General features: G+C 32.2%; 2 protein-coding genes across 5 annotated transcripts in view; both read left to right on the top strand.

The window, feature by feature from the left end:
- The window catches only part of LOC109329641 (protein STRUBBELIG-RECEPTOR FAMILY 3-like), a 63,628-nt gene extending 55,222 nt beyond the window's left edge, over positions 1-8,406 (top strand). The window contains exons 1-16 of one of the 3 annotated variants that reach the window (XM_019563359.1): positions 2,321-2,404; positions 2,640-2,786; positions 3,218-3,347; positions 3,679-3,747; positions 3,944-4,009; positions 4,105-4,176; positions 4,426-4,497; positions 4,584-4,649; positions 4,745-4,810; positions 5,123-5,469; positions 5,551-5,915; positions 6,168-6,439; positions 6,674-6,812; positions 7,535-7,671; positions 7,801-7,957; positions 8,133-8,406. In XM_019563359.1, the coding sequence (XP_019418904.1) occupies positions 2,687-2,786; positions 3,218-3,347; positions 3,679-3,747; positions 3,944-4,009; positions 4,105-4,176; positions 4,426-4,497; positions 4,584-4,649; positions 4,745-4,810; positions 5,123-5,469; positions 5,551-5,915; positions 6,168-6,439; positions 6,674-6,812; positions 7,535-7,671; positions 7,801-7,957; positions 8,133-8,195 (2,121 nt within the window). In that variant the 5' untranslated portion in view covers positions 2,321-2,404; positions 2,640-2,686 and the 3' untranslated portion in view covers positions 8,196-8,406. Of the gene's footprint in view, positions 1-2,320; positions 2,405-2,639; positions 2,787-3,217; positions 3,348-3,678; positions 3,748-3,943; positions 4,010-4,104; positions 4,177-4,425; positions 4,498-4,583; positions 4,650-4,744; positions 4,811-5,122; positions 5,470-5,550; positions 5,916-6,167; positions 6,440-6,673; positions 6,813-7,534; positions 7,672-7,800; positions 7,958-8,132 lie in introns of those variants that run through there. The other 2 variants (XM_019563360.1, XM_019563357.1) reach the window with 2 other exon arrangements.
- LOC109329633 (katanin p80 WD40 repeat-containing subunit B1 homolog) lies at positions 11,826-21,881 on the top strand. 2 transcript variants are annotated; one of them, XM_019563341.1, is made up of 19 exons: positions 11,826-12,071; positions 12,567-12,697; positions 13,051-13,168; positions 13,478-13,704; positions 13,806-13,908; positions 14,644-14,714; positions 15,490-15,564; positions 15,655-15,798; positions 15,974-16,151; positions 16,778-17,299; positions 18,077-18,133; positions 18,212-18,650; positions 18,741-18,909; positions 19,686-19,811; positions 20,069-20,143; positions 20,272-20,384; positions 20,848-20,964; positions 21,056-21,124; positions 21,533-21,881. In XM_019563341.1, the coding sequence occupies exons 1-19, from the start codon at positions 12,047-12,049 to the stop codon at positions 21,591-21,593; spliced, it is 2,820 nt and encodes a 939-aa protein (XP_019418886.1). In that variant the 5' UTR covers positions 11,826-12,046; the 3' UTR covers positions 21,594-21,881. The 2 variants fall into 2 exon arrangements, with proteins under 2 accessions (XP_019418886.1, XP_019418885.1); XM_019563340.1 differs by having other exon boundaries at positions 11,827-12,071; positions 18,212-18,909.

The raw sequence follows: 25,478 nt of genomic DNA, 5'->3' as shown, positions 1-25,478 counted from the left end.
TTCTTATCAATAAAAATAAGGGATACGTTGATAGTAAAAAAAGAAAACTAAAACATTTGAAATAAAATCCTGAATAATAGATTTGTGTTAGACAAAGAGAGAAGGAGTTTTTGAAATGCATGGAAGTGGATAATCTGTCCCTTAAAATTTCCTATCTCATGTCACCGACAATTTAATGTTTGTCAACAAATAAAAAATAACACATTATTATAATTTTATTTTATTAAAATAATATATTAACTTTTTATGTCCGAATATAAGTGCGAGATAAGAATTGAGACACCAAGTTTGAACGGGTCAAAATGGAGAGTGAAGTTAACACATTTATTATAAGATATTCAACTGTCACCCAAGTAAACCATTTACAGACCAAGTCAATAAGGCAAACTCTAATAATACACACTAATGTTATTATGCTATGCAAACTCTAATAATACACACTAGTGTATAAGAAGTAATGGTTATTGATTGATATTCACAACAAATTGTGGATAGCACTCTAATTTATGGTTCCATCCAAAGTAAAGGTTCCACAAACCCTTGCAGATTATGACATACACACTTTTGGTTTCATTTCCTTTCTTATTCATAGTCTCACAAGCAATTCAATACATTGGAAAGGGTACATTTATATTAATTCTCAATGAATCAAAATTAGTAGAATCCTTTTTATTTAATCCAAAAAAAAAAATAGCACAAGTTAGAAACATTAGTTGGACACTCAAAATCATATAGGTAAGAATAAGAATTGTTTGGTGATTCCCATAGTAAACTATACCAGCAGAATCAGACTGTACTGGACGATTTGACCGGTCTAACCACTGACCGGATTAAAAACAATTCTGGTTTACGATCTTAATCGAGTGAGGTTGGACCGCTTTGAATCGGGAAATTCTAGACCGACCATGTTAAACTAGATTTACTCTGGAAGTAAACTGGACGATTCACTCAAAAATTAAAAAAAATAGAACACTATACTAATCTTTTGTTTTACTCCGCCCAAAAAAATGAAGAGACATTACTTCACTTTATATATAATTATATATTTATGAATAAAAATTATTAATTATATATAAAATCATTTAGTTAAACCAAACAGTTTAATCATTTAAACCAGTTAAACCTAATACGAGATCTCATTTAGTTACGCATGCCATTGGAACATGTATGTGCAAATTATATTGTACATAATGTTGCAGCACTGAAGACAAAATTGTCAGATATATTAAATATGTGAGTAATTATCTATATCCATTTTTGACTAATCATCAATGTGATGTACCAACCATCTAGGATATAGTTTAATTCGTACTAAAATTCCTTATTATGTGTCACACCCAACAGCCACAAAATCATTTACCAAAACCAAAGGATAACTAGAAAATGTGAAAACAAAGCAAAAGTGTACTTCACATACTTCTCATTCACTCTATTTTTCATAAGAGATTCTATTTTTTTCTTTATAGTTTGTAGGAATATATAATTTTAATACTATATTAGAATAATTGAACTTACCTTTATCTTGAAAATGATTATATCAAGGAGAGTTTACTATAATAAATGAAGTTTTGAATTGCTCTTTTTAACTTTAATTTAGTGTGCAAACATTTAAGCTTCTTCGTTTGATTTTCATGGAACTTTTACTACACTGATTTTTTTAATAAACTAGTTCATAATTTGATTAAAAATAGATTTAGAACTAGTTTAAGTTTTCAAGAATAATAAATTATGTATTGTCAATATATTATCAATGTATCAAGAAAACGTTAATCTAATAGTACAAGGTTTCATAGGATTTCTTTAATTCCTAATAATAACATTGATTGGAGGAGTAGTTACAAAATCCAAAAAAAGATTAATTTCTTAAAAAAAATGTGAGTGAGTACACTTGGTATATACTATCAATGTATATACTATTTTTAAAGTAATATAAATATAAAATGAATGTTGAACAACTTTTTAACTCTGACAAAATTATTATAAAAAAATTATAAATATATATTAACTTAAGTTGGAGCCTAATTTCGGTATATGCTGCAAAATTCCCATCATTATATTCTGTGGCCCTTTCTCTTCTAGGACGGTGGAGCCCATAATCAACAATTTTAAGAAAAAATAGGAGTAAAAAAAAAAACCAGTACATACAGTGATGCATAACACTGTTTCTTTCGGACCAAATTATATTAAATCAAAATTTTTTTGAATTATTAAATTATATTATATTATAATTTATTTAAATTTTATATCTTTTTTGAATACTATATTTACGGCCGTCCGTATTGTCCAATAGAAATGCTCCCGAGTTTGATGTGCCATCAGTAAAATACAAACACCAAAGTCACTTTATCTCTATCTTTAATTCTTTATCATCTTTATCCTTCCATTCCTCCTTGTTTCTTAGTGGTTAGTACCCTCTTCTCTCCTATTTTTCACTCTCTATAACCATACCCAAAAAAAAAAGTTTTATTTTTTCATTATTAAAACACTTTTCAGTTTTCACAGCTATTTTTATTTGGCTGTATTCTATAAAGGGTTTTTTTTCTGTCTCAGAATGACTTCAAATTCTTGTGAAAGTTTCTACCTTTGTCTTGTTCTGTAGTTTTAGTTCAGTTTTTAACTTGAGCTCATTTGCTTAGGTATATAGTTGTTGAAGCTTCAGAATTGGAAGCTTAATCCTTTTCAGGAAATGGGTTTTAAGAATTTGGAGTTGCATGTCCGAGTCTTTGTTTTCTACATGCTGATTCTCACTACAACTTTCTGTGTTGGGGACACTGACATTGTTGATGGTATTCTATACACTTTTCATTTCCCATTTTGCTTTTTTGTTCTATTTTCAAGTATATGATGCTTTTAAGCGTTTGTTTTGTTTGCGAGTCGAGTTTTGAAGGGAAATGGAAGTTTCAGAACAATCTCACAACTGTATTTCATAGTTCTTAAGTCTTCTTTCCATTTTAAAACCCAACTCGCAAACAGAACTGAAAAAACCAAAAGAAAAAACAACTGTTTTTGTATTATTATGCTTCAATTTTTTCAGCCATTAAGTAAATTCTTCGATGCTTTCTTTGTTTAGTCATGCTTCTTTAATAGTTGATTCTCTAAATGTAATGGTGGAATCTTAACTCTTAACAAGTTAAATACTATGCATGTTCTGAATGTAAGTGCAAAATGCAGGATTTATCTGTAAACTAATCTCTCTTAATATGTGCTATGGTTATAGTTGCAACAATCAATAGTTTATATGTTGCTCTAGGCTCACCACCTCTTCAAGGGTGGAAGCCTGTGGGAGGAGATCCATGTTTTGAACTGTGGGAAGGTGTTGCTTGTGTCTTCTCCAACATAACTGCCTTGTATGTTCATTCTCTCTTTCTTAAACATGTGTTTGCTAATTCTGTCATTGTTTTCATGTTCTAGATGATAGCCTTTAAATCGATAATGTTGCACAAGTTATTTGGTTTTATGATTCTGGCTTTTCACTAAAATTGTTTATCTGAAAGAAAAAAATGAACTTTATGTTTTAGGAATTTTTCTGCCAAAATCACTTTTTTGGAGAATCACAATTTTTTAAGTCTAAACAAGTGACTCCATATCTAGTTTTTCCTTAGTTGTTTGATTGATAGAGCTGAATGTTAACAACTGGATGAGGCTCAGTAGAATTTGTATTGTGGTTTGTACCGACAGACACCTCGGAAGCATGAATTTGAGTGGAGAGCTGGGAAGTAATTTGGATTTCCCATCCATCTTAGAAATGTAAGTGTCATTTGTTAAGATAATGGTACATGTTACCCGATGTTTACTGATTATACATTTATATATATTCTGTCTCTCAAAATTACTAAATTCAGCACTATCTATGTACAATGTGATTTAAATTTAACTCTCGACCGATAATTTTGTAATTATTTGCACTAGAAACCACATGAAGTTTTGTTTCACAAATGTGCAGCGACCTTAGCAACAACCGTATTGGAGGGCCCATTCCATTTACTTTGCCACCGACTCTGAGGATCTTGTATGTTATATTCATCATCTCTAAACTCGTGGTTTTCTTGTTGTACTTAGTAAATCTATTTAGTAAAGCACTTTTTGTTTCTTTTTAACATTCAGGTCTCTGTCAGGAAATCAGTTAAACGGAAGCATTCCGGATGGTTTTTCCTTATTAACTGAATTGTCAAACCTGTGAGTTCGTAAGATATCCGCAGCTCATCATGCCATATTGAGTTGCATTTTTCCATAATTTTTCTTCGTTAATAGAGAATCTGCTGGCCTTAGATCATTATACAATAACCTTTTAAACAAACAATTCGTAAATCGTAAATATATTTCATCAACTTTGGCTTCATGAATATGTAAGAAAGTGGTGTTAAATAAAATTGGTACTGTCATTGTTGCATACGTAATTCTCGGAAACCATGTACTATATTGCAGGGATTTGTCAAGCAACAACTTGAGTGGTCAGCTGCCTTCCTCAACGGGAAGTTTATCATCTCTTACCACATTGTGAGTAAAATTTATTGCTACTAACATATTCCATTTTCTTGTTGCATAAGGATTTGTTCTTCATTATTTATTTATTTATTTTGCAGACACTTGCAGAACAATCAACTTTCTGGAATTCTCGATGTTTTGCAGGACCTGCCTCTTCAGGATCTGTACAATTCTTACCATATGCTTTTTATCAAGCAACAATGCATATGAAATAGAAAGTATATTTTTGAGCTAAACACGTGAATTTAATATTATGTAGGGATATAGAGAATAATTTATTCTCTGGGCCAATTCCTCCAAAATTGTTGTCTATTCCAAATTTCAGGTGAGCCGTGGTTTGAATTTCAAGATTTTATTTATCTGTTTTGAAGCTTTTTTTAGCTCACTCTACTGTTTTTCAAAATCCAGTCTGATAATGTTGATCTACAACGAGAAGTCCCTAGGAAAATTTGCTACTGTAGTTTTACACAATTATAAGATAAAATCTGAAACACTGCTCTACAATTCTTTTATTCCGGATGTTCAAATCTTACTTCTCTTGGCATAGTTACTTCGCATATTTCTCTAGGATAAATGAATTCATACCCTTATTTCCAGATCTTTTACTCAAGTTAACATAGTAGCATGTTCCTTGCAGAAAAGATGGGAATCCATTTAATACTACTATTATTCCATCACCTCCGGCTCCTGCACCAACCCCTTCACCAGCTCCTTCACCTTTAGCTATGGCTCCATCGCCAGGTGGATCGCCTTGGAGAGCGGCAACGAGTCCATCTACCATAGCACCAGTGCAAGCAAGTGCTAGGAAATCTTCCATACCAAAGCGTGTCATTTGGATTGCTGGTGCAGGTTTTTTAATATTGGTTGCATTAGGAGCTTGTCTTTTTATGTTGTGGAGCTTTAAGAGGTCAAAGAAGAAAAATGACAAGAAAAATGATAAGAAACATGATGCAGTTTACGAAGCAACTAATCAAGTGGAGAAAGGTACGTCTGGTTCATGTTAATCAAACCTTTTTTATAAATATTTTGTATCCTTCTCAAACTCCATTTGCATTCCAAATAAAGCAGGTGAGAAACCATCACTTGTATATGAGGTACAAAATAAAAGAACGAGTTTGATTCCGAAGATTCAAGGTGAACAAGAAATATCTTTGAAAATAGTATCTGCAACTTCTGAAAGTAATGATGGTGGGATTGGAGGCAGTTCTAAACTTCCATCCCTGCAGCCACCTCCAAGTCCTCCCACAAATATTCCTGCCGAGGTCATCTTCAATCCGCCTATACCTTCCAAAGCAACTGAAGGACATGGTTCTATAATGGCTTATACTGTCGCATTACTTCAGCAGTATACAAATAGCTTTTCCCAAGAAAACTATATCGGGGAAGGCACACTCGGACCTGTTTACAGGGCTGAGCTCCCTGATGGAAAGGTAATAGTCACCACTTACCTGGTACTAAAATGTGCAGTTTAGCACGGCTGACCATTCGTTTTACATAGTTCCAGTCCAACAGTTAATATCGAGTGTTGTATTAATGCGCCCAATCTGTGGGGTGCACCACAGCCTTTGTCTTGATTCATGTATTATAAGCACGATACTGCTTTAGATTTTCAATCTCGTTCTCCTGTTTTCACCCGCGTTACTTGTGCTTAACATGCTTATATTGTTTGACTTTCTTTATAGCTGTTGGCAGTGAGGAAACTGGATGCTACTGCTTCCATAGGGCAGGATCATGAACAATTTCTTCAATTAGTGTCTAGCATCTCAAAAATTCAGCACTCTAATATTGTGAAGTTCATGGGTTACTGTGCTGAGTATAACCAACGATTACTTGTATACGAGTATTGCAATAATAGGACTCTATATGATGCACTGCACGGGGATGATGAACACCATGTAGAACTTCCATGGAATGCACGCATTTCTGTGGCACTTGGAGCTGCGAGAGCGTTAGAGTGAGTATATCAACTTACTCAAAAAATCTAATACCCTTTGTTTAAGCTAAATTAACTCAATATTGGTCAGTGAGTAATGCTTACCTTGTCTTGGTGGTTGGAAAGTTAAGTTTTTGTAATCATTTTTTATTATCCAAGAATATTCCTTAGCTGATAATCGTGGAAGCAGTTTTTTTAGCATTGGTTGTTTTATTTACTACCTTATCTTTGATCAATTTTTTATTCATGGATAAGGTATCTTCATGAGAACTTCCGGCCACCTATCGTCCATCGAAATTTTAGGTCGGCTAATATTCTCCTGAATGACAAGCTGGAAGTCTATGTCTCTGATTGTGGATTAGGTCCTTTACTATCTTCCGGCTCTGCTGGTCAGGTATATCCCTAGTTTTGATTTTCTTCAGTTAACAATGTCTTGTGCTTTTAGGCTTCTTAACTATGTTGACAGTTTTGGGGTGCTATCATGATGGAATAAATGGTTTAAATTCATATGGAAATGCAAAAAACATATGATCAGATATTTTTTTGGTCAGATTGAGAAAGAAGCCAGCGGGCATGCCTCGGCACAATAATAAGGTTGCTGCTTAGTGACCATGAGATCACATGTTCAAATCCTGGAAACAACCTCTCCGCTTGTAGGGGTTAAGTTGCATACTTCTACTCTTCCCAAACCTCACTAGGTGGGAGTCTCGTGCATTGGGCCGCCCTTTTTTAATGAGAAAGTAGCCAGTTTTTACTTTTCATGACCAATAAAGATGAAGGTATAGGTTGCGAAGCCGAAAATCGGGGCGCATATAGAACTTCATTTGGTGTGAAAGGAGTGAAGTTACTTTTCTTCAAACTATGCAGCACAACTATCATGCCTGCTAGGCAATTTCATTATAAAATTTCTTACATGATATCAAAAACTCTGGTGTTTGGTTTGTCTGTTTCTGTAAGCTCCCTGAAGGATAAGAACATAATGAGTTGGATTCCATTTCTCCTAGTATTCAGAACTTCTTCAAGTCGGATTCAAATACTCTCACAGACCTAATATATAAGATTAGTTTTTCTTCTAGTTTTGTTAAATTCTTGCTAACGATGGTACATTTATCTCAGTTGTCAGGACGTCTCCTCACAGCTTACGGTTACAATGCACCAGAAGTTGTTTCCGGAAGTTATACACAACAAAGTGATGTTTTCAGTTTTGGAGTTGTGATGCTAGAACTTATCACTGGACGAAAATCCTACGATAGGTGAGCAAATCTATTTGTGATCTAGGCACTTGTATCAAATTTGTTTTGCTATATGCCGACAACAATATTAGCTGAATGGAAACCATATTTGAAATAACGGATTTTGTTAACGCACCATTCATGTTTTAGGTCACTATCTCTTAGAGAGCAATTTTTGGTGAGATGGGCAGTCCCTCAACTACATGACATTGATGCATTGTCAAAAATGGTTGACCCCAACTTAAACGGTGAATATCCGATGAAGTCCTTGTCACGTTTTGCAGATATTGTTTCCTCATGCGTACAGGTAATTATCTACCTTACTCTAGGCTATACATGATTTATGATAGAATATTATGGCATCGTTCGATCCATGCAGTCGATCCTACCTAATGAAACAACAGCTTGGTTGTTGTTGTAATGTGTAAATATATATCGGAACAATATCTTATTGCCTATCATTTATTCTCATTTTCTTCCAGAATGAACCTGAATTCCGGCCAGAAATGTCCGAAATTGTTCAAGATCTATTGCGAATGATGTAGAGGGACATGCTGAGTACAAGACAGGGTTTGGTTCCCAAATTTTATGTATTTTAGCTCTCCATTCTTTTTCATTGAAGTTGTTGGCTTGATCTTATTTGTTTAGTCATGAATGTAGAAAATCTTCTATGCTAATGTTATTAAGTTAGTGGAAATTCTGCATAGTGAGATTGTATTTTTCTTATCTTTTGTTATTAATGCTATGATTCAAAGATTTCATGGCCTAAGACTCTAGGAGTAATGTCATTCAAATAAATTATTATTGAATGTTATTCAAATAATTTTTTTTTTTTTGGAAAAGCTGAAGCACTATTTTGCTTTTTAAAAAGTGCCTTTAGAATGTTACATTTTATTTAATTTTGGGATTAAATATATCATATTTGAACATGAAATATTATTTTAATTTTTCTTATAATTTTAAAAGAATAACTTCTAAATTAAATTCACATGAGCCAGGAACTTTCTTTTGTAGATTAAATTAAAGTTGAGTTATGTCTTATTATGGTAAAAAAAATGTCTTGGTTATATCACAAACAGTGTTGTCACATTCCAACACTATTGATGCATTATTTTGCTTGTCGTTATTTGCTCATTTCAAAATTTGAAAAAGAAAGTACTACACAAAAATTTAAGGTAAAGTCATTTTTAAGGTAAAGTCTATTTAAGGTAAAGTCTGGTCTGACGTGTTTCTACCTTAGTAGAGATACATTAACTCTATGGGAAAAAGTGGCTAAAAGATTTTGGCAATGTTCCATTTTTTGCAGCACACAATGAAGTGATGAACTGTTATACCTGTTCTTAGTCAATGATTTTTTTTATATAGCTTTCTACCATAATTTTCATGATGCCATAGACATTAATGTTTTTAATAAGTATATGTGGTATTGTCAAAACATTCTTTTGATGTCTAGCATATGAAAACATATAGTGAAATAATCAAAGACAACCCCACCAATAGATAATCATATAATCAAATAAGTATATGTGGCCCATGGGCAACCTTTTTTAATAGCTTTTTTGAAACTTTTTACCTTAGAAAAACACACATGCTCTAACTTTGGAATAATATTTGTTTTTTAGCCTGTTTTCTTTTTTTCATTTTTTCTTGTTACCATTTTGTGTAATTCATTCTGATTTTTATTCATTATTCAGAACTTCAAATGAGACTTATATACAATTTATAAGTAATAGAATAGATTAATTGATAAACAAATAATAATACTAACCAACTTAACTATCTATCCGACTACTATATTGTAACCATATTATGGGTAAAACAACTCTTAAAAACTTATAGAAAGAAACCCTTAGAATACTTCCGATATTCCATATCAAGAATTCTGCCTATAAAAGAAATTTGTTCATTAGCAATAATATTTGTAAGACATCTTTTTTTTCCTGCTATCTATTGTAGGAATAATATTCCAAAGAGGTTCCACTCTCTCAACATAATCATGAAAGCCAATGATAATGGTAACAAAGGAAAAAAGAAACTCATTTAATAATGGAGAATAAGGAGATAAAAAACTAAATAGATAAAAATTAACAATTAATTTCCTATATAGAAAAGTGATTAATTAATGTTTGATTTGTTATAAGCATGTGAAGAAACATGAGTAGCATTGATGGGATATGCTACTGAGCATTGGCAGGAGTATCTAACCTAAATCCAATATTCTTTCTATTTAATATGTATATGCTGATATTATAATTTTTTTTATACCATCAACAAATTATATATCATTCATATGTTAATTATTATTGACTTTTAAATAAAAGTAATATAAAATTAATGATGTGCCGACAACATAAAAAACTTTTAAATAAAAGTCATATTATTTTCTTGTACTGAGCCACACTTTCACATGTATAGTAGAACATTGATAAATTTGTGCAATTGTGCCACATTTAAATGTAGTAAAATGTGGCTTTGAAAATAAAAGTATGGTTTATTGTTTTACCAAATTTATCCGTAAACTCTTTCATGCATTATTAATATCAATGAGTTTGAATTTGATTAACTCAACAGAATTTTCTTCTTCTTTATATAGACTTTAAAGCTTAAATAATTATAGTTTGATTGTAATACACGTTAAGCATATTAAAAATCCCATCATCAATAAATTATTTATAGTTTGATTTTTATAATATCTATTTTAAAAGCCATACAATATGCATTACTGATTAATAGTTAAAGAATTATACCTACAATGTATCAAAACTAATCTAAAAATTTCATTGATCAATTTTATAAAGATTATAACTAAAAAATTATGAAACTCTCACCTCCATAATTTTTAGCTTACACTGAAAATCAAATTTTGTGGGCACATATAACCAACTAGTCAAACATTAACCATAATAAATTCAATTCCACATATATAGATAGATATGTTTAATTGGTCAAGAGTAATTTAGAAGCAAAAATAACTTAATGTTCTTGTAACTAACTATTTTTAATGTAGTTGATATATGACCATCCATATTATTGAATGATGACAATGAAGTGTGGATATTACTTTCAAACTTCTAAGTTTTTTCCCAAATAATGAAAAATTTAAGCTAAAGAAAGGAAGATTATATTATAAGAAATCTCTTATTGTTTGATAGAAGTCATTTTCATGCCTTTTATTCCCTTCAAAATGTAAATTTTCCATGCCAACTTGTTAGTTAATTTACTCATTACCCATTAGATTAGGTAGATATAGTATTTTTCTTGTACCACTTTTTGAGTAAGAAACTAATTCAATTCGGGGTTCGTGATTGTCTCTCCAACAAATATTGTTTTAGGAATCGAGTCATCGACCTTGAAAATTTAATGAAACTTTACACCACTAGACTAATATCTTGTTGATAGATATAGTATGTGTTGAAGTTTAGTTTCTGTAGGACATATTTATTTATTTTCTAATAAGAATTGCAATTATTTTATCTGGACCACTAACGTGCAAGACACAACAAAGAACACCTCATATTAATGAATGAAAAAAAATAAATTAACCTTTACCACAAATATTATAATTATTTTATTTAAGAAAAAGACAACGGAAATAACACGTCAGCTACTTTCAAAAATATAAAACACGTTAGGACAAGCTTTTAGGTAATTTCGAAATGATAATAAGGACAAGAAGCTAAGGGCATTTTGGTCCTAATAAGAAAAGTGGCCATGGGTGGAATCTGTATTAAGTGCTTTTCTTTAATTAGTTTTTTGAAATGACTTTTCTTAATTTATCTACTTTTTTTTCAATTGTGTAACTGAATTGATTCAAGTGATACATGTTTCATCCCTTAGATAAAGTTTTATGTTCGATAAAAAAATACATAATGTGAGAGTTATTCTCACCTACTTGTAGATATTTTCGGGTTCATGATAAACTAAAAATTGTACAACTACATAAAAGTTGGAAAAAAAACAAAAAAAGGAAATGGAAGTGCTTATAATTAGTAATAATTAATTTAACTAGAGTGTTAAATTAATTCACATGTTAAATTATACTATATAGTAACTAATAATACTATATGATATAAGTAATATAAATATGAAAAGAACATGAAAATGATTTACCTAGGGAAAATAAAAGAGAGAGAAATAAAATGATTTATTTGTAATATCACTGTTGAATCTGAGAATTGCTTTTTATTATTGTTGAGTTCAGACCATTTTCTCATCTGACATTCCTATTCGGATTTTCATTCTCAACCCACCAAACAAAGAAAAATACTTTTTTTCATTTTCTTCTTCTGAATCAGTAGCAGAAGAAGTAAAACGAAGTTCTGAATTGGTATTTTCTCTCTCAAAAAGGAGTTTCATTTAAGCTTCAGAAGCTGGATTCTGAGGTGCCCATCACAAAATGGCAAAGCGTGGATACAAAATTCGTATCCTTTTTTCTTCAAATTAATAAATAACTGTGTTCTGGTTCAGAATAGTGCTTCTAAGGAACTGGTTCTGTGTTTTTATTTTATAATATTACAATTATAATTAGTTATTTGGAGCTGAGTTTCTATTGGAATTTTAGTAGCTTATCTTTTAAGCTTCAAAAGTTGGATTTTTTTTATATTTTTTTCCACCCCTTCTGGGAAAAATACATTTTTGCCAATTTTATTGGTTATCAAGAAAAGTTTAGATTTTAGGTCACTTTTGTAGAACTGAATGGAGGTTTTGTAGTTGCAGTTTAGCTTAAAATGATGATTTTTTTACCTGTGTTGAGTCTTGAATAAATGTTGTGCCAATTTTATTGGTTATCATGAAAACTAATGGTGATTTTTTTAAAATGGATCACTTTTATTGGTTCAATCTTGTTTAGTTTGTCCATTGTTGACTTGTGTTGAGTCTATTTTGATAATGTGATTTCCTGAGCCAATCAATTGTAGAGGAATTTGTGGCTCATTCAGGAACTGTTAATTGTTTGAATATCGGAAAGAAGGAGTGTCGCCGTTTCATTACAGGAGGAGATGATCACAAGGTCAATTTGTGGACTATTGGCAAACCAACTTCTTTAATGGTCAGTCATAACTATGATTCTTGTCTTATTTTTTTAAGCATTTTGATTAGATCATTGGTCTTTCCATTTTAATGAAGGGTCTATTTCTAATGTACATCTCGTTTCTCCAATTATGTTATTGTATGTGATAATAGGATCTGCTTTAAGTTCATATTAAATGGTATGGTTAGTTTCACTTTATTTGTTATTTTTTTCACCCTTTGCATTGCCATAATGGGCAGGAACTAGAAAGCTGGAATTTTCTATCACACTTAGATCGATCATAATAATATATAATCATAATAATATATAATCATCGGCAGGAAGTGCCATGTTGTGATGTAACAATGTTATCTTATTGTAAATATGTGCAGAGCCTATCAGGTCATAATAGTCCAGTCCAATCCTTGGCTTTTGACTCAGCAGAAGTATTAGTTCTTGGTGGAGCATCGTCGGGTGTGATAAAGCTTTGGGATTTGGAAGAAGCAAAGTGTAAGTTAATTAGTCCGTGATTGCCTTAGGCTATATGACCTATGATGGTGTTATTTTTGGAGAATTAGACTGTAAGCTAGAGAAATGAAAAGTTTCATATCATAAACTTGTACAATTTTTCGATTTAAGAGTTACGAGCTAAGCTAATTTTCCTTGCATGCCTGACACTATACAGTAATTTGTAACTGCAATTGTAAGTTTCAATTTCGAATCTCAAAGCTCTTTTTTGTTGGATGCAATATAGGATACCTACATTTTAGAATTTATCAATATGCTTCTAATATATTTGTTATTATTTTTGAAGTATAGTGGTTCGCACTGTTGCTGGACAAAGATCCAGTTGTACTGCTATTGAGTTTCATCCATTTGGTGAGTTTTTTGCATCCGGCTACACGGATGCTAATCTAAAGATTTGGGATATCCGGAAAAAAGGCTGCATTCATACATACAAGGGTCACAGCCAGGGCATCAACACTATCAAATTCACTCCAGATGGCCGTTGGGTAGTTTCTGGTGGACTTGATAATGTCGTGAAGGTAATATATGGATGTTCATAGTGTATAGCTTGTAATAGATTTTAACTTTTACAATTTTTGTATAAATAAAACCATGAACCTACCTTGTCACCATTGTACAGGTGTGGGATCTAACAGCCGGAAAGCTCTTGCATGACTTCAAGTTCCATGAAGGGCACATTACGTCCATAGATTTCCATCCCCTAGAGTTTCTTCTGGCTACAGGTGAGTGATTAAGTGACTTTTGAACTGTTGGAAATGATAGAGGCTAATCTATGTGCAATGTCTATGATACTCTATGCAAAGATTCGTTGTTTCATGATTACTGACGACTTTTATTGGGAAGGTAAATTGAAGGAAACTCATCTAAATAATATCAACATAGTATTTAGTGCACTAAATGAAAATTTACGTATGTCATATAATTGGTCATTAACTCAATGAAAATTTTATGTAAGGTTACTTGATAGTTGATATAATATGCTCATAATTCATATGCTGCATCTTTGAGAGATCATGGAGACCAAAACAAATCAATTAGGGACATACGTTGGCATTTTTGGGTTCAATGCCCCAACTCAGTGCCATTAAAATCAAAGATATATTGAAAAGGGTAAGAGTTTAATGGGAACTTAATTTTAATTTTTTTATATTTTGAAAATTTAATCGTGAGCTAGTTTTCTTGCTTCATTTATTTAGGATTTTCCCAGTCATTGGGTTCCGGCTTCTTTAAAAATAGACAAAAATGAAAGCTCAAGCCTATGATCACCTCTTATGTATATAGACTTGAATGTTCTAGCAATAGAAAAAGATATAGACATTATCAGACATGTTTTATTTTCCTTGTTTACATGGATTAATGATCTACTACAGACATTAAATAATTAACAGTGCAATTTGACAGTCTGGGAAATCACATCACCATGTCACAGAAGATGAAATTCAAAAATTGTTTTGCAGGTTCAGCCGATAGAACAGTGAAATTCTGGGATTTAGAAACTTTTGAAATGATTGGATCTGCCAGACGCGAGGTATCTAAACTTGCTAGTTGTTAATTTTGTTTCTTCTATTTGAAACGTAACAATTTGGTAAACCGTTAAATTGCTTCAACTCTAATCTACAGAGATAGAGTTCGATATTCGGTTTTAAGCTATATGGGACTGAAGGTTGGATAGTAAAATGTCAACAAATGAATAAACTCAATGTAGCAGAGATGAGAATGTCGTGTTGGATGAGTGGATATAGTAGACAAGATATGATTAGGAATGAACGCGTTAGGGAGAAACTCATTGTAGAAAAGATGATAGAATCACACCTTAGGTGGTTTGGGCATGTGTGGAAGAAACCATTAGAAGCTCCACTAAGGAAATTCGATCAAATGAAGGTTAGTCCAATTTCTAGAGGCAGAAGGAGACAAAAAAATATAGACGAAACAATTAGTAAAAATTTAGAGATCAATATTTTGTCAATGGACATGATTTATAATAGAACATTATGTCGTCGTTCAACCCATGTAGTTGACCCCACCTTGGGGCAAAGACTTGATTGTTGTTGTTGTTAAAATAAACAATTAAGCCTATTTATACCATATATGTATGGTTTTTGTTGATGTCATAAATTGTGCTTGGGTATTAACTTTCTTATTTGTTCTTTGTTCTAATGGAAACTTGTACATTTATTCTCCCAAATGCATGCATGTAGAGGCACACAAAATTTATACAAAACCATCAATTATAATGATGGGTATAAATTATGCGGCTTTTAATGTATATTACTTCTCTGAATTATAGTGTTACTTTTTATTAGGTTACCGGGGTACGCTCAATAGCTTTTCATCCTGATGGACGGACCCTATTTACCGGACATGAGGATGGTTTGAAGGTAAAGATTGTTGTAATAGATTTTATGATAATAATAATGCAGCAAGTAGAACAGGATAAGAATGGCATTTTTAATGCTGATATATTGCAGGTGCATTCATGGGAACCTGTTATATGTCACGATACTATTGATATGGGATGGACAACACTTGGTGATCTCTGTATTCATGATGGAAAACTTTTGGGGTGCTCATACTTTCGAAATTCTGTTGGAGTTTGGGTAGCAGATATATCGGTAGGATCCACTATCAACTGTTGCATTTTAATTTTAGTTGAAGATATCATCTTTCTGTCATAATATTCTCTTCAACACAAGTATGTATGATTGCGAGTTCATACTTATAATGTATTTTGAGATGCACATATCAGGCTCCGTTCTATGTTACTGAGTGTTAGTTTCATTTTGTTAGCTTATTGAGCCATATGCTGATGGTTTCGATCCTAAGAAGCAAAGTGAAGGTACAGAACAGAAACTTGGTCTTCATGGAAGTGAACTCAACAAAGTAGAGGTTGATGTCGGACCAACTTCTGGGTATCGCATTATGTCTTCTGATGAGTCAAAAGAGATAAAGAATATATACATCGACTGTAAGTCACGTGACATTTCTTAATTGTCTTTTAAATTTCCTTACTAAACTATTTTGCTAACTTTCGTAAGTCTCTAACTTTCTTTAAAGTGTCAAGTAATACCCCACATTGGCATTGGTTGACTCGATAAACCTAATTTGTACTAACCTATTGATACTTTGCATTTGACTCGTTGGTCTATTTTCTTTTTGTAGTGAACCTCCATTACAAACACTGTATGATTTTGGTTTATCTTTTAACTGGATTTGGCTTTGTTAAAGTTCTGGACAATTCAGGTTTGGAAAATAGAGTTTGCACCATATAGTTCTTCTAAGCCGATTAATAGGTAGGTGCATCCATTGCTTTAGTGGCTTGATTCAGGGAAGGGTGTGCTGACAATTTTCTTGTAGTAGGTCAAGCTGTAAATTGAACTTTACATGCAAGCATGTAGTAAGTTCCTAACATGATGAGTGCTGTTTATATATATTTGTGTTCTGATCTCTCGGGGGTGAGACTCGGCGCAACAGTAATGTTGTTTGCCTTTTGACCATACATCTATTGTCCTCAGATCCCACTAGGTGGGAGCCTCATGCGGTGGGCTGCTCTTCATATGTATCTAATGAAATGCTATTTTCTTCCATATAAAGGTTCCGGAGGGAAACCTGTTGCTTTACAGAAATCTCCATCTTTTAATTCTACAAAAGCAGATCTCCCAGAGGAATCTGTGGAGGTTTCTAAATCGGGAGCATTGAAGCAGAGTCCTGCAACTGGAGTTCATGTAAAATGTAATGAACAAGTGCAAAGAAAATCTTCAATTGTGCCAAGCATTGCATCTCGAAATATTCCTGATGGTAATGTCTCAGAAAATTCTGGAAAGGAGACCATCACATTTTCGAAGACTAGGCCTGGAATGCTACTTAAGCCAGCTCATGCAAAAAGAGCATCCGTTCACAGATTTGATGTTGATAAGTATTCAGAAGATGTAAATTCTGGAACTTTTTGTGATACTGCAAGGAAACTATCCAATACAAAAGATTCTGAGTTCCAAGTGAATCTAGGATCTCAGAATGAAGTAACAGAATCTTGTGAAGATAAATATCCTACCAAGACTGTTACAGACAAGTCGGATGAGACTATATCTCCACAGAGATTATCTGACCAAGCAAAATGTAAGTTTTTGGTGTTAAACCCCTTAGCGGGTCAAATACAAGTAACGTTTATTATATTTCCTTATCTTTTTCTCTTAATATCATTTATCTTGTTTATCTTTCCACTTCGATAAAATGAGTTCTCTCTCCTTACTTATTGCGTGGGTAAGTTGTTGGCTGAAATTGGCGCTGGCAAGTATTTGACATTGCATTGGTTGAGTAACTGTTTTTCCCTTGGATCCAAGCCTATACTTCGAGTTCGTGCTACATGCTACCTTAATCCTTGCAACTGTGCTAAGTTCTACCCATATTTTTTATCATCCATTCAGTATGATCTAATATTTGAATCTTGCTTGCTAAATCTGCCGAGATGTTATTGAAGTTCTCTACTGTGACGTATGCGTCTGATTTCCAACTTCTATCACCATTAGTAAATAAACTGTTGGCTGACATTCTTGACAGATAAGCTCTTTTTTTCGGTGTGAACAAGCAGATATCATGACAAGTTGACTTCAATTCTACTTTAGTAAAATAAAACAGTTGACATCCCATGTGTATGATCATTCAAACAGAGATGTTATGTATACTTTGACTTATTATTTGTGATTCACGTGTTGAGTTCGCAAGTGGTTTTCTCAATATATTTAGTAAAAGAGCACCTGCCATGTACGATTTCATTCAAACAGAGATGTTATGTATACTGTTGAAATTATAGGATTTAGATATGGATTTTGCATATTTTTTGAGATTCAAGTCGTGTCTTTGGAGTTTAATAGTGATTTTCTCACTACATTTCAGGTAATGAGTCCTCTTTTTGCAATGAAGAGACCAATCCAGTCAAATATGTCAATGGAGGTTTGCCATCCATTATAAATGTAGTTTGTATAGTATAGAAGCTGCTGAAAATTGATGTTCTGTACTGTATTCTCGCAGTTGCTGTTGTACGAGGAAGGACTCGCTCTCTAGTGGAGAGGTTTGAAAGAAGGGAAATAATTCAAATCGATGAAGATCAAACTATTTCTCCTCTCCCCGCAATAAATGAAGAGAGGGAAAAAATTCACAATGAAGATCAAGTTAATGCATCCTCCATCGGGGTATTTGAGAGGAGGGAAAAAATTCCCCGCGATGAAGATCAAAACAATATGCCCTCCATTCCCAACACAGTATCTGAAACTTCCACCATGGTATTTGAGAGGAGGGAAAGAATTCCCCGCGATGAAGATCGAAATAAAATTCCGAGGGAAAGAACTCCTCCTAATGAAGATTGTAACAATATGCCCTCCATTACAAGGACAATATCTGAAACCTCCACCATGGCATTTGAGAGGAGGGCAAAAATTCCCGTCAATGAAGATCGTAACAACATGCCAAGGGAAAGAATTTCCCGTAATGAAGATCAAAACAACATGCCCTCCATTGCCAACACAGTATCTGAAACCTCCAGCATGGTATTTCGGAGGAGAGAAAGAATTCCCCGCAATGAAGATCAAAACAATATGCCCTCCATTGCCAACACAGTATCTGAAACCTCCAGCATGGTATTTCGGAGGAGAGAAAGAATTCCCCGCAATGAAGATCGAAACAATATTCCCGTTACAATATCTGAATCGGATAAGTCTCCCTCCAAACTGGTATATTCTACCTCAGCTTTACAAGAGTTTAGATACTGGCATCTCCACTATAGCTTCTTTTCTTTTTTAGCGAAAATTGTTTGTTATATGTAGGTTATGTTAATTAGAAACTCTACTTTATAGTCCTAACACTGCCCACAAGCTGAAAGCTTAAGCTTTAAAAGCTTGTTAAGTAGGAAGCCAAGACTCGATAAAAAGAGAGCATGCAGAACTAGTCTCTATGATTAACGAACTTAAGCAACAAAAAAGTTCCGTTTTGCATCCCAGTCAAATTGCAATTTAAGTGCTATCTGTTACTGGTATCCACTTGGAGCTTTTCTTAACAGATGAGTTAATGAAAAGTAACCGCTTAAGTTGGTCCAGAACCAGAAGAGTTAAGTACCTTATTAAAATAAAACTATTGCGATACTAAAACAGGCTCTAGAAGTAAACGTGGTATCATGATTTTAGGAATTAGCTTCTCAGATATTTTCTTTTGAACCTCTACATGAAGAAACCCCAGTCCTTGGGAAGTTTGGATTTTTTTATCAAGTGTTAGCTGACCCCACCCAGTGGGATTAAGGCTTGGTTTTTGTTGTTGTTGTTCCTCTTCTTCCGGTTTTTATGTACTCTGAATTTCGCCGGTTCTAGTCTTGTATAATGTTTAAAACCGTAAATGAAATATTATGCCTTGAAAGAATGTGAATGTTCAAACTCAATCATGCCCTCTCTTTTTTTACCAACTGTTGCTTTCGGGTGGTTCAACTAATACATCTGTCCTGTTATAATATTTTCAGAAAGTTGAGCCTCAAATTCCTAGAGGGGATTTAGATTCTGCAAATGAAGGGCAAATCATTGAAGCTCTGATGCAAACTCATGATGTAACATTAAGTACTCTTCGTTCACGCGTTACAAAGTTACAGGTAATTTTACCTAGTCATGAAATTTAATATTATTTGTTTGCATACTACTATGTTTCTTCTAAGTATTAATTACTATTTTGGTTTTTCTAGTCGGTATTATTCTTAGCCATGGGACTAATAAAATGTCTGGCTTTATGTTGTTGTGCAACATTTTGTTTTTCTTTGTTTAACATTCCTAAAGAAAGAAAATGATAGGGAGGAAATATTTTTTTAATCAATGTTGATGACTGGTTAGTGGTTATAATGTGTATATGCAGGTGGTGCGGCATTTTTGGGAGCGCGGTGATATTAAAGGCGCCATTAATGCTTTGAGAAAGCTTCCAGATCATTCTGTGCGTATTTTTAAGCGGCTGTGTTACTTTTTAGCTCTGTACTAGTTGTGTTTATTGTTTCTAACTATAAACTTCTGGTTCTATTTTTAACGAATACGTAGTCCTGAAAGTAATTTATCCCGATGCAGGTTCAAGCAGATGTTATTAGTGTCCTTGTCGAGAAGATGGAAACTCTCACCTTAGATTTATTTTCTTGCTTACTTCCTGTACTCACAGGCTTGCTGGGTAGTAAAACAGAAAGGTAATTGTTTATTAATATGGTGGCTTGAAAATTCAGGTCTTTTTACCACATCTTAGCATGTGATTTAATATGTGGACTATGATCTCAAAACAGGAGCTTGAAATCTAATTCATGTTTCATATGATGGCAGGCTTTGAAAATAAAGTAAAAATTAGTTTTTGTTGATTAGTATGACTCGGAAGCTTTTATTTTTCTATTCATTAGGCCATGAAGAGTCAATATGATTGTTAAAAATATTTCATCAGTCTATGTAAGAGCAGTTATGTGATGCTCCTTATGCTATTCAAGTAGGAGTTTTTTGTTTTCTGCATCAATAATCAATATTCATTTTTATGCTCTATAAATAATGTGCTTTGTTGATGAGTGAAAGTAAGTCTTTTACAAAACACATTTCCTCCCTGTACTTTTGTTTGCTACATAACCAACGGTTTTGATTGAGATTTACTCTTTTCTTACCATACAGACATGTAAAGGTGTCACTGGATATGCTACTAAAGCTTGTCGCAGTTTTTGGTCCAACTGTACGCGAAACAGTTTCAGCACTTCCCTCAGTTGGGGTTGATCTACATCAAGAGCAGAGGTCCCTCCATTTTCACTTAATATTCCTTTCACCGTCCTATGTAGTATTTATATGTCAATGAGTCTAACTTCAATGAAATATCGGAGGACAGGCGGGAGTGCTGCAACCAGTGCTTTACGGAACTGCAAAAGATACAAATGGCTCTTCCTATAGTGATACGGTAATGATGCAGTCTTTAGTGTCCCTTGTCGGATTTATATTTTAGTATTTTGAGCTTACCCTTCGTGTCAAGAATGATTTTGAAAATGACATTCTTATTTTGGGATAAGGAAGTAATGCATGCAACTATATATTCAAATTGTGAAAGGTATATCGAAAATTTGCATATATAAGCTTCCTTTCGAGTCAGATTATCATGATTCTGGTATACATTGCCTGTGATTTTTATTAAGCACCAATCTCTTATTATTCTGTTAAATGACCGTTGTGACTTGTGAACTATTAAGCAGTCTCTTTATATCCCAACAATAATTGTTCAAATACCATGTAATAACCGAAATCTCATTTGCACGTTAATACGTAAACTGAGAATCACGTGTTGTCTCTTTCCCCTTATTTTTTGCTGCAGGAGGGGTGGTTTATTGGCTAAGTCTGCCCTAGAGCTGAATTTGGTTCTTCAACAATCCTAACCAAAGATGTTGTATGAACTTAAACCAATTTACGAAGGAGTAACTTGGCTCAATACGCTTTTAAGTAGGATTTCGTACCATTGTGTTCTGTTACTATGATCACCGCCTACGATTTTGTCTTGATGATTCGCCGTATTAGCTGTCATCATCGGCTTTGTAGATGGAAGAGCCTTATATAGTAGCAAATGATATATGCTATATCTGTAAGAATACTTAATGACTTACTCTACATTGTGTTTAGACACCTGAAGATAGAAGCATATATCTAATGATATTTGGTCTTTAACAGTTCTGAAAGGCTTGTGTTCCAAAATCCTAACTTCATTTCACAGGCCTTGACTATTTCTTGTATGTAGATTATGTTTTTCCTTCAATTTCTTCACTTTCTGGTAGTGATATTGACCCCTTTATATATTTCAGTTAGATGTATGTAGCAATCATGCATATTTCTATGTATATTTCATTTCATGTTCAATGAAGTTTACCTTAATTTTTCTTGGTCTAACTTTGCATAAAGTTCTTCACTTTCTATGCCAAGTTTGGTTAAATAAGATAGTTTATCATTGCATTAAGCTTCAAATTCTACTGTTGTGGAAGGTTCCCTTTGATGGGTACCCAATAGGATTGAATTCACTCTTACAACTTAAGGAAAAATGAAAAATATCAAAGAACATTAGATTAAAGTTGAAATTTAGAAAAGAAGTTTCATTGTTAACACTTTTTGCTAACTTGTAAAATAGTTTTTGACTACCTCAGTTAATATTTGTTGGAAGGGGTAGCCACGAATTCCGAAAGATATTAGTTCCTTATCTAAAAGGTGAGAGGATACTTTTGGTAGTACAAGAAAAACTCAATCACGTGATGGCGGAGGATGAAGTTTTGTACATTGATTGCTTGTGAATTGTGACAATTTTCCTAAGCTGTTATTCACTTAATTATATACTATATAGCCTAATACTTAATGACATGCATGAACCTTAGAAAAGTCACTTAAAATGGAAAGCACTAGTTTGAAAAATTGAGAAGTTGGTTAACTACCACAACAACTTTTTAGTACAATTCTTAATCAGCTACCATATAAAGAGATTAAAAAAAACTTGATTGGTTCTACCAAATAACTACTTAATTTAAGAAAGAAAAATATATATACTGAAATAGGTAATAGAACTAGAATATTGAAGCAGATTTTATTGGTGAGGGTCTAAAGTTTATTTAGAAAATTAATTTAGTGATTACCTTTGTTGCAACTATGATTATTTAGTTCCAACTGCATCACTCTATATAGAGCAAATACACTAAATATGGGTTTTGACTTTCCATTAAAAATTAATTACATTCATATAAAGCAAGCATTCCAAAAATAAAATAAATTTTAACAAATACACTAGCACCCATGGTGCTAAAAACTTGTCTCATAATGGGAAATATGTTATGTTTAATAAGAGATGGTGGTTGTAAAAATAACTCCCAAAAACTAATAATTCCAAAATGGTTATGGTATAATGCTTTTGGAAAGTTTTAATTTTTATTTCAAATTATTTTTATAGTAATAATAAATATAAATGAATGACATAATAATTAGACAAAATAATATTTTATGAGTGTAATATCTATCTATTGACAGTGTAGATATATATATACAGTCAGTGGATCATCGCCCTTTCTTGAAGAATCAATTATAAAATAAATATTCTTATCTTCATGATTTATATTTTTATATATTCTTAAAAGTTTGATTTCAAACAAAATATTTTATGGTGGGATGAGCCCATTATGTATCATTCTCATTATGACTCATTAAAAATAATATATAAAAGGTTTAAAAAAATTAATGACACGCTAGTGTATAATTGGTCAACAATGATATCATTCCTTCACTTCTTTAAAAGTATTATTCTTTGTTATTTTATACAAACTAAAATAAATTATTGAATTTTTTGATACTTCCTTAAAGTTTGAGAATGACACTCGAAGTTAGTGCATATTACAGCTTCCTAGGTACCTAACGTGGCATAGCCTCTAAATTTTTTAATTAACAACGAATAAATGGTAGGTATGAGTAATGCTATTGGACAAACTATTTAACATCAAACTCCATCATATTAACAAAACATTTTTCTTTTCTATATGGTTTTTGTTTTGATTTCTTACTAATCTTCCTACCCATAATAAAATGAGATATGTCATTTATAAATTACTTATTAATAATCATTTTATAATATATGCTACTTTTTTATGGATAAGATGATTTTTATTAAAATATTTGTAGTTGGTACTCTGAATCTTTGGTTTTGCTAAATTGCGAGTTATTTCGGATTTTAGAATTACATTAATCAACTACTTAATAGCTCAATCATCATCACTTCTAGAGATATAAGGAAAGTTTGGCACATTTCTCACTCATTATGTTATGAATAATAGATATACACAATTTTATTCAATAAATTGAAATAATATTTTTAAGATTCGAACTCTCGACTTTATTAGTATTAAACAATAACTTTATCATTACATCAAGTTCGGCGTATACTTGTTATATACATTAAGTAAAATAAATCTTAATGAAGGCACGTTTAGTTTCAGTCAATTATTAGAAAATGCCAAGCACTAGGATTTGTCAAAACAAAGTATCACCCATTACTATTTATTATTAGTATTATTATTGGAAGACTATTATGATAGGCATCAAACACTTTGTTTTAAGATTTATCCGAATCAGGTTCATTTTTCACTCACTTGTTTCAATTTCAATTCCTTTACTAAAAACAACTTCATGGAATCTCACTTAATTTTATATATAAATCTTTCTATAAATAACCGTGGAATATCAAAATAATTCACATCAAACAAAAGAAAACCCAAAACTAATAGGTTACAATTAATACCAATTTTTGTGTTTGTGTGTTTGGATTTAACAATTATTAGTTAGAAAAAAATGTTATAAATAAGAATACTTACAAGTAACAAATATACTTGCTCCAATACAATACATAATGTCATTTATATATTTATATAAAATTATAATTATTACAAGTGGTTGGGACAGATTTGTAGTGAACATTATTGAAAGGAATAAAGTCTAGGATGTGGAAAAAACAAAAAAATACTAGTAGTACTAGATTCTTGGAGTGTGAAATTGAAATTATAGAAAGGTTTATATAAGCAAATTGCAAAGTGATACAATTATAGAATGAATTGAAAATAAAATAATAATAAGTGGAGAAGTGGGTTATTACATAAAACAAAATGGGGTTGTGTGAGACAGAAGATAAGTATATTACTTGATGTTGCTAACTTCATATGTTCTTTCCTATAAAAAGAACTATCCTCAAACACTCTTATTGATGAATAAATAAAATCACTTTATCTATTAATTTTAGGAAGTTAATTGATTTTGATCATTCACATAATAACCAGTAATAATACAATATTCATTTATATTAATATTATTACTTTTACTTCAAATTTCAATGTGTTTAATTTAAATACAAATAATAGATAATTCAATAAAACAGTGTTGATCTAATAGTTCAAATTTCGTTAAATCTTAGACTAACTAAAATATTAAGAATTTGATTTCTAAAAACTACATTCATTAGAAATAAATACAATTATATTCTAAGGCATAGAATAGAATGAGATATTTCCAACCAAAATTTTCTCAATAAAGCAAGCTACTAAACTTGATTCCCCTTAAGTAAGGTGTCGTATTCGAGTCTTACAAATGAAAAAGATATATATTAAGAGAATTAGCCACACATACCTATAAATGTTTCGTCTCGGACATAATTGCTTCCGGTGGCATAACAGAAACTAAAAAAATAACTTAGTTTGTGTTTATGAGAAGAAAGAAAAGAAATAGTATTGGGTAAGAGAAAGTGCAGG

Source organism: Lupinus angustifolius, chromosome LG16 (assembly GCF_001865875.1).
Source record: "Lupinus angustifolius cultivar Tanjil chromosome LG16, LupAngTanjil_v1.0, whole genome shotgun sequence".
In the NCBI taxonomy this organism is placed as follows: Eukaryota; Viridiplantae; Streptophyta; class Magnoliopsida; order Fabales; family Fabaceae; genus Lupinus; species Lupinus angustifolius.
This window is presented reverse-complemented; position numbering and strand designations above follow the sequence as displayed.

Coding starts and splice junctions, on each gene's coding strand:
- LOC109329633 (XM_019563340.1), top strand. CDS start 12,047: ATGGCAAAGCGTGGATACAAAATTC. Junction 15,799..15,973: donor TTTGGGTAGCAGATATATCG/GTAGGATCCACT, acceptor TCATTTTGTTAG/CTTATTGAGCCATATGCTGA. Junction 17,300..18,076: donor ATTATCTGACCAAGCAAAAT/GTAAGTTTTTGG, acceptor ACTACATTTCAG/GTAATGAGTCCTCTTTTTGC.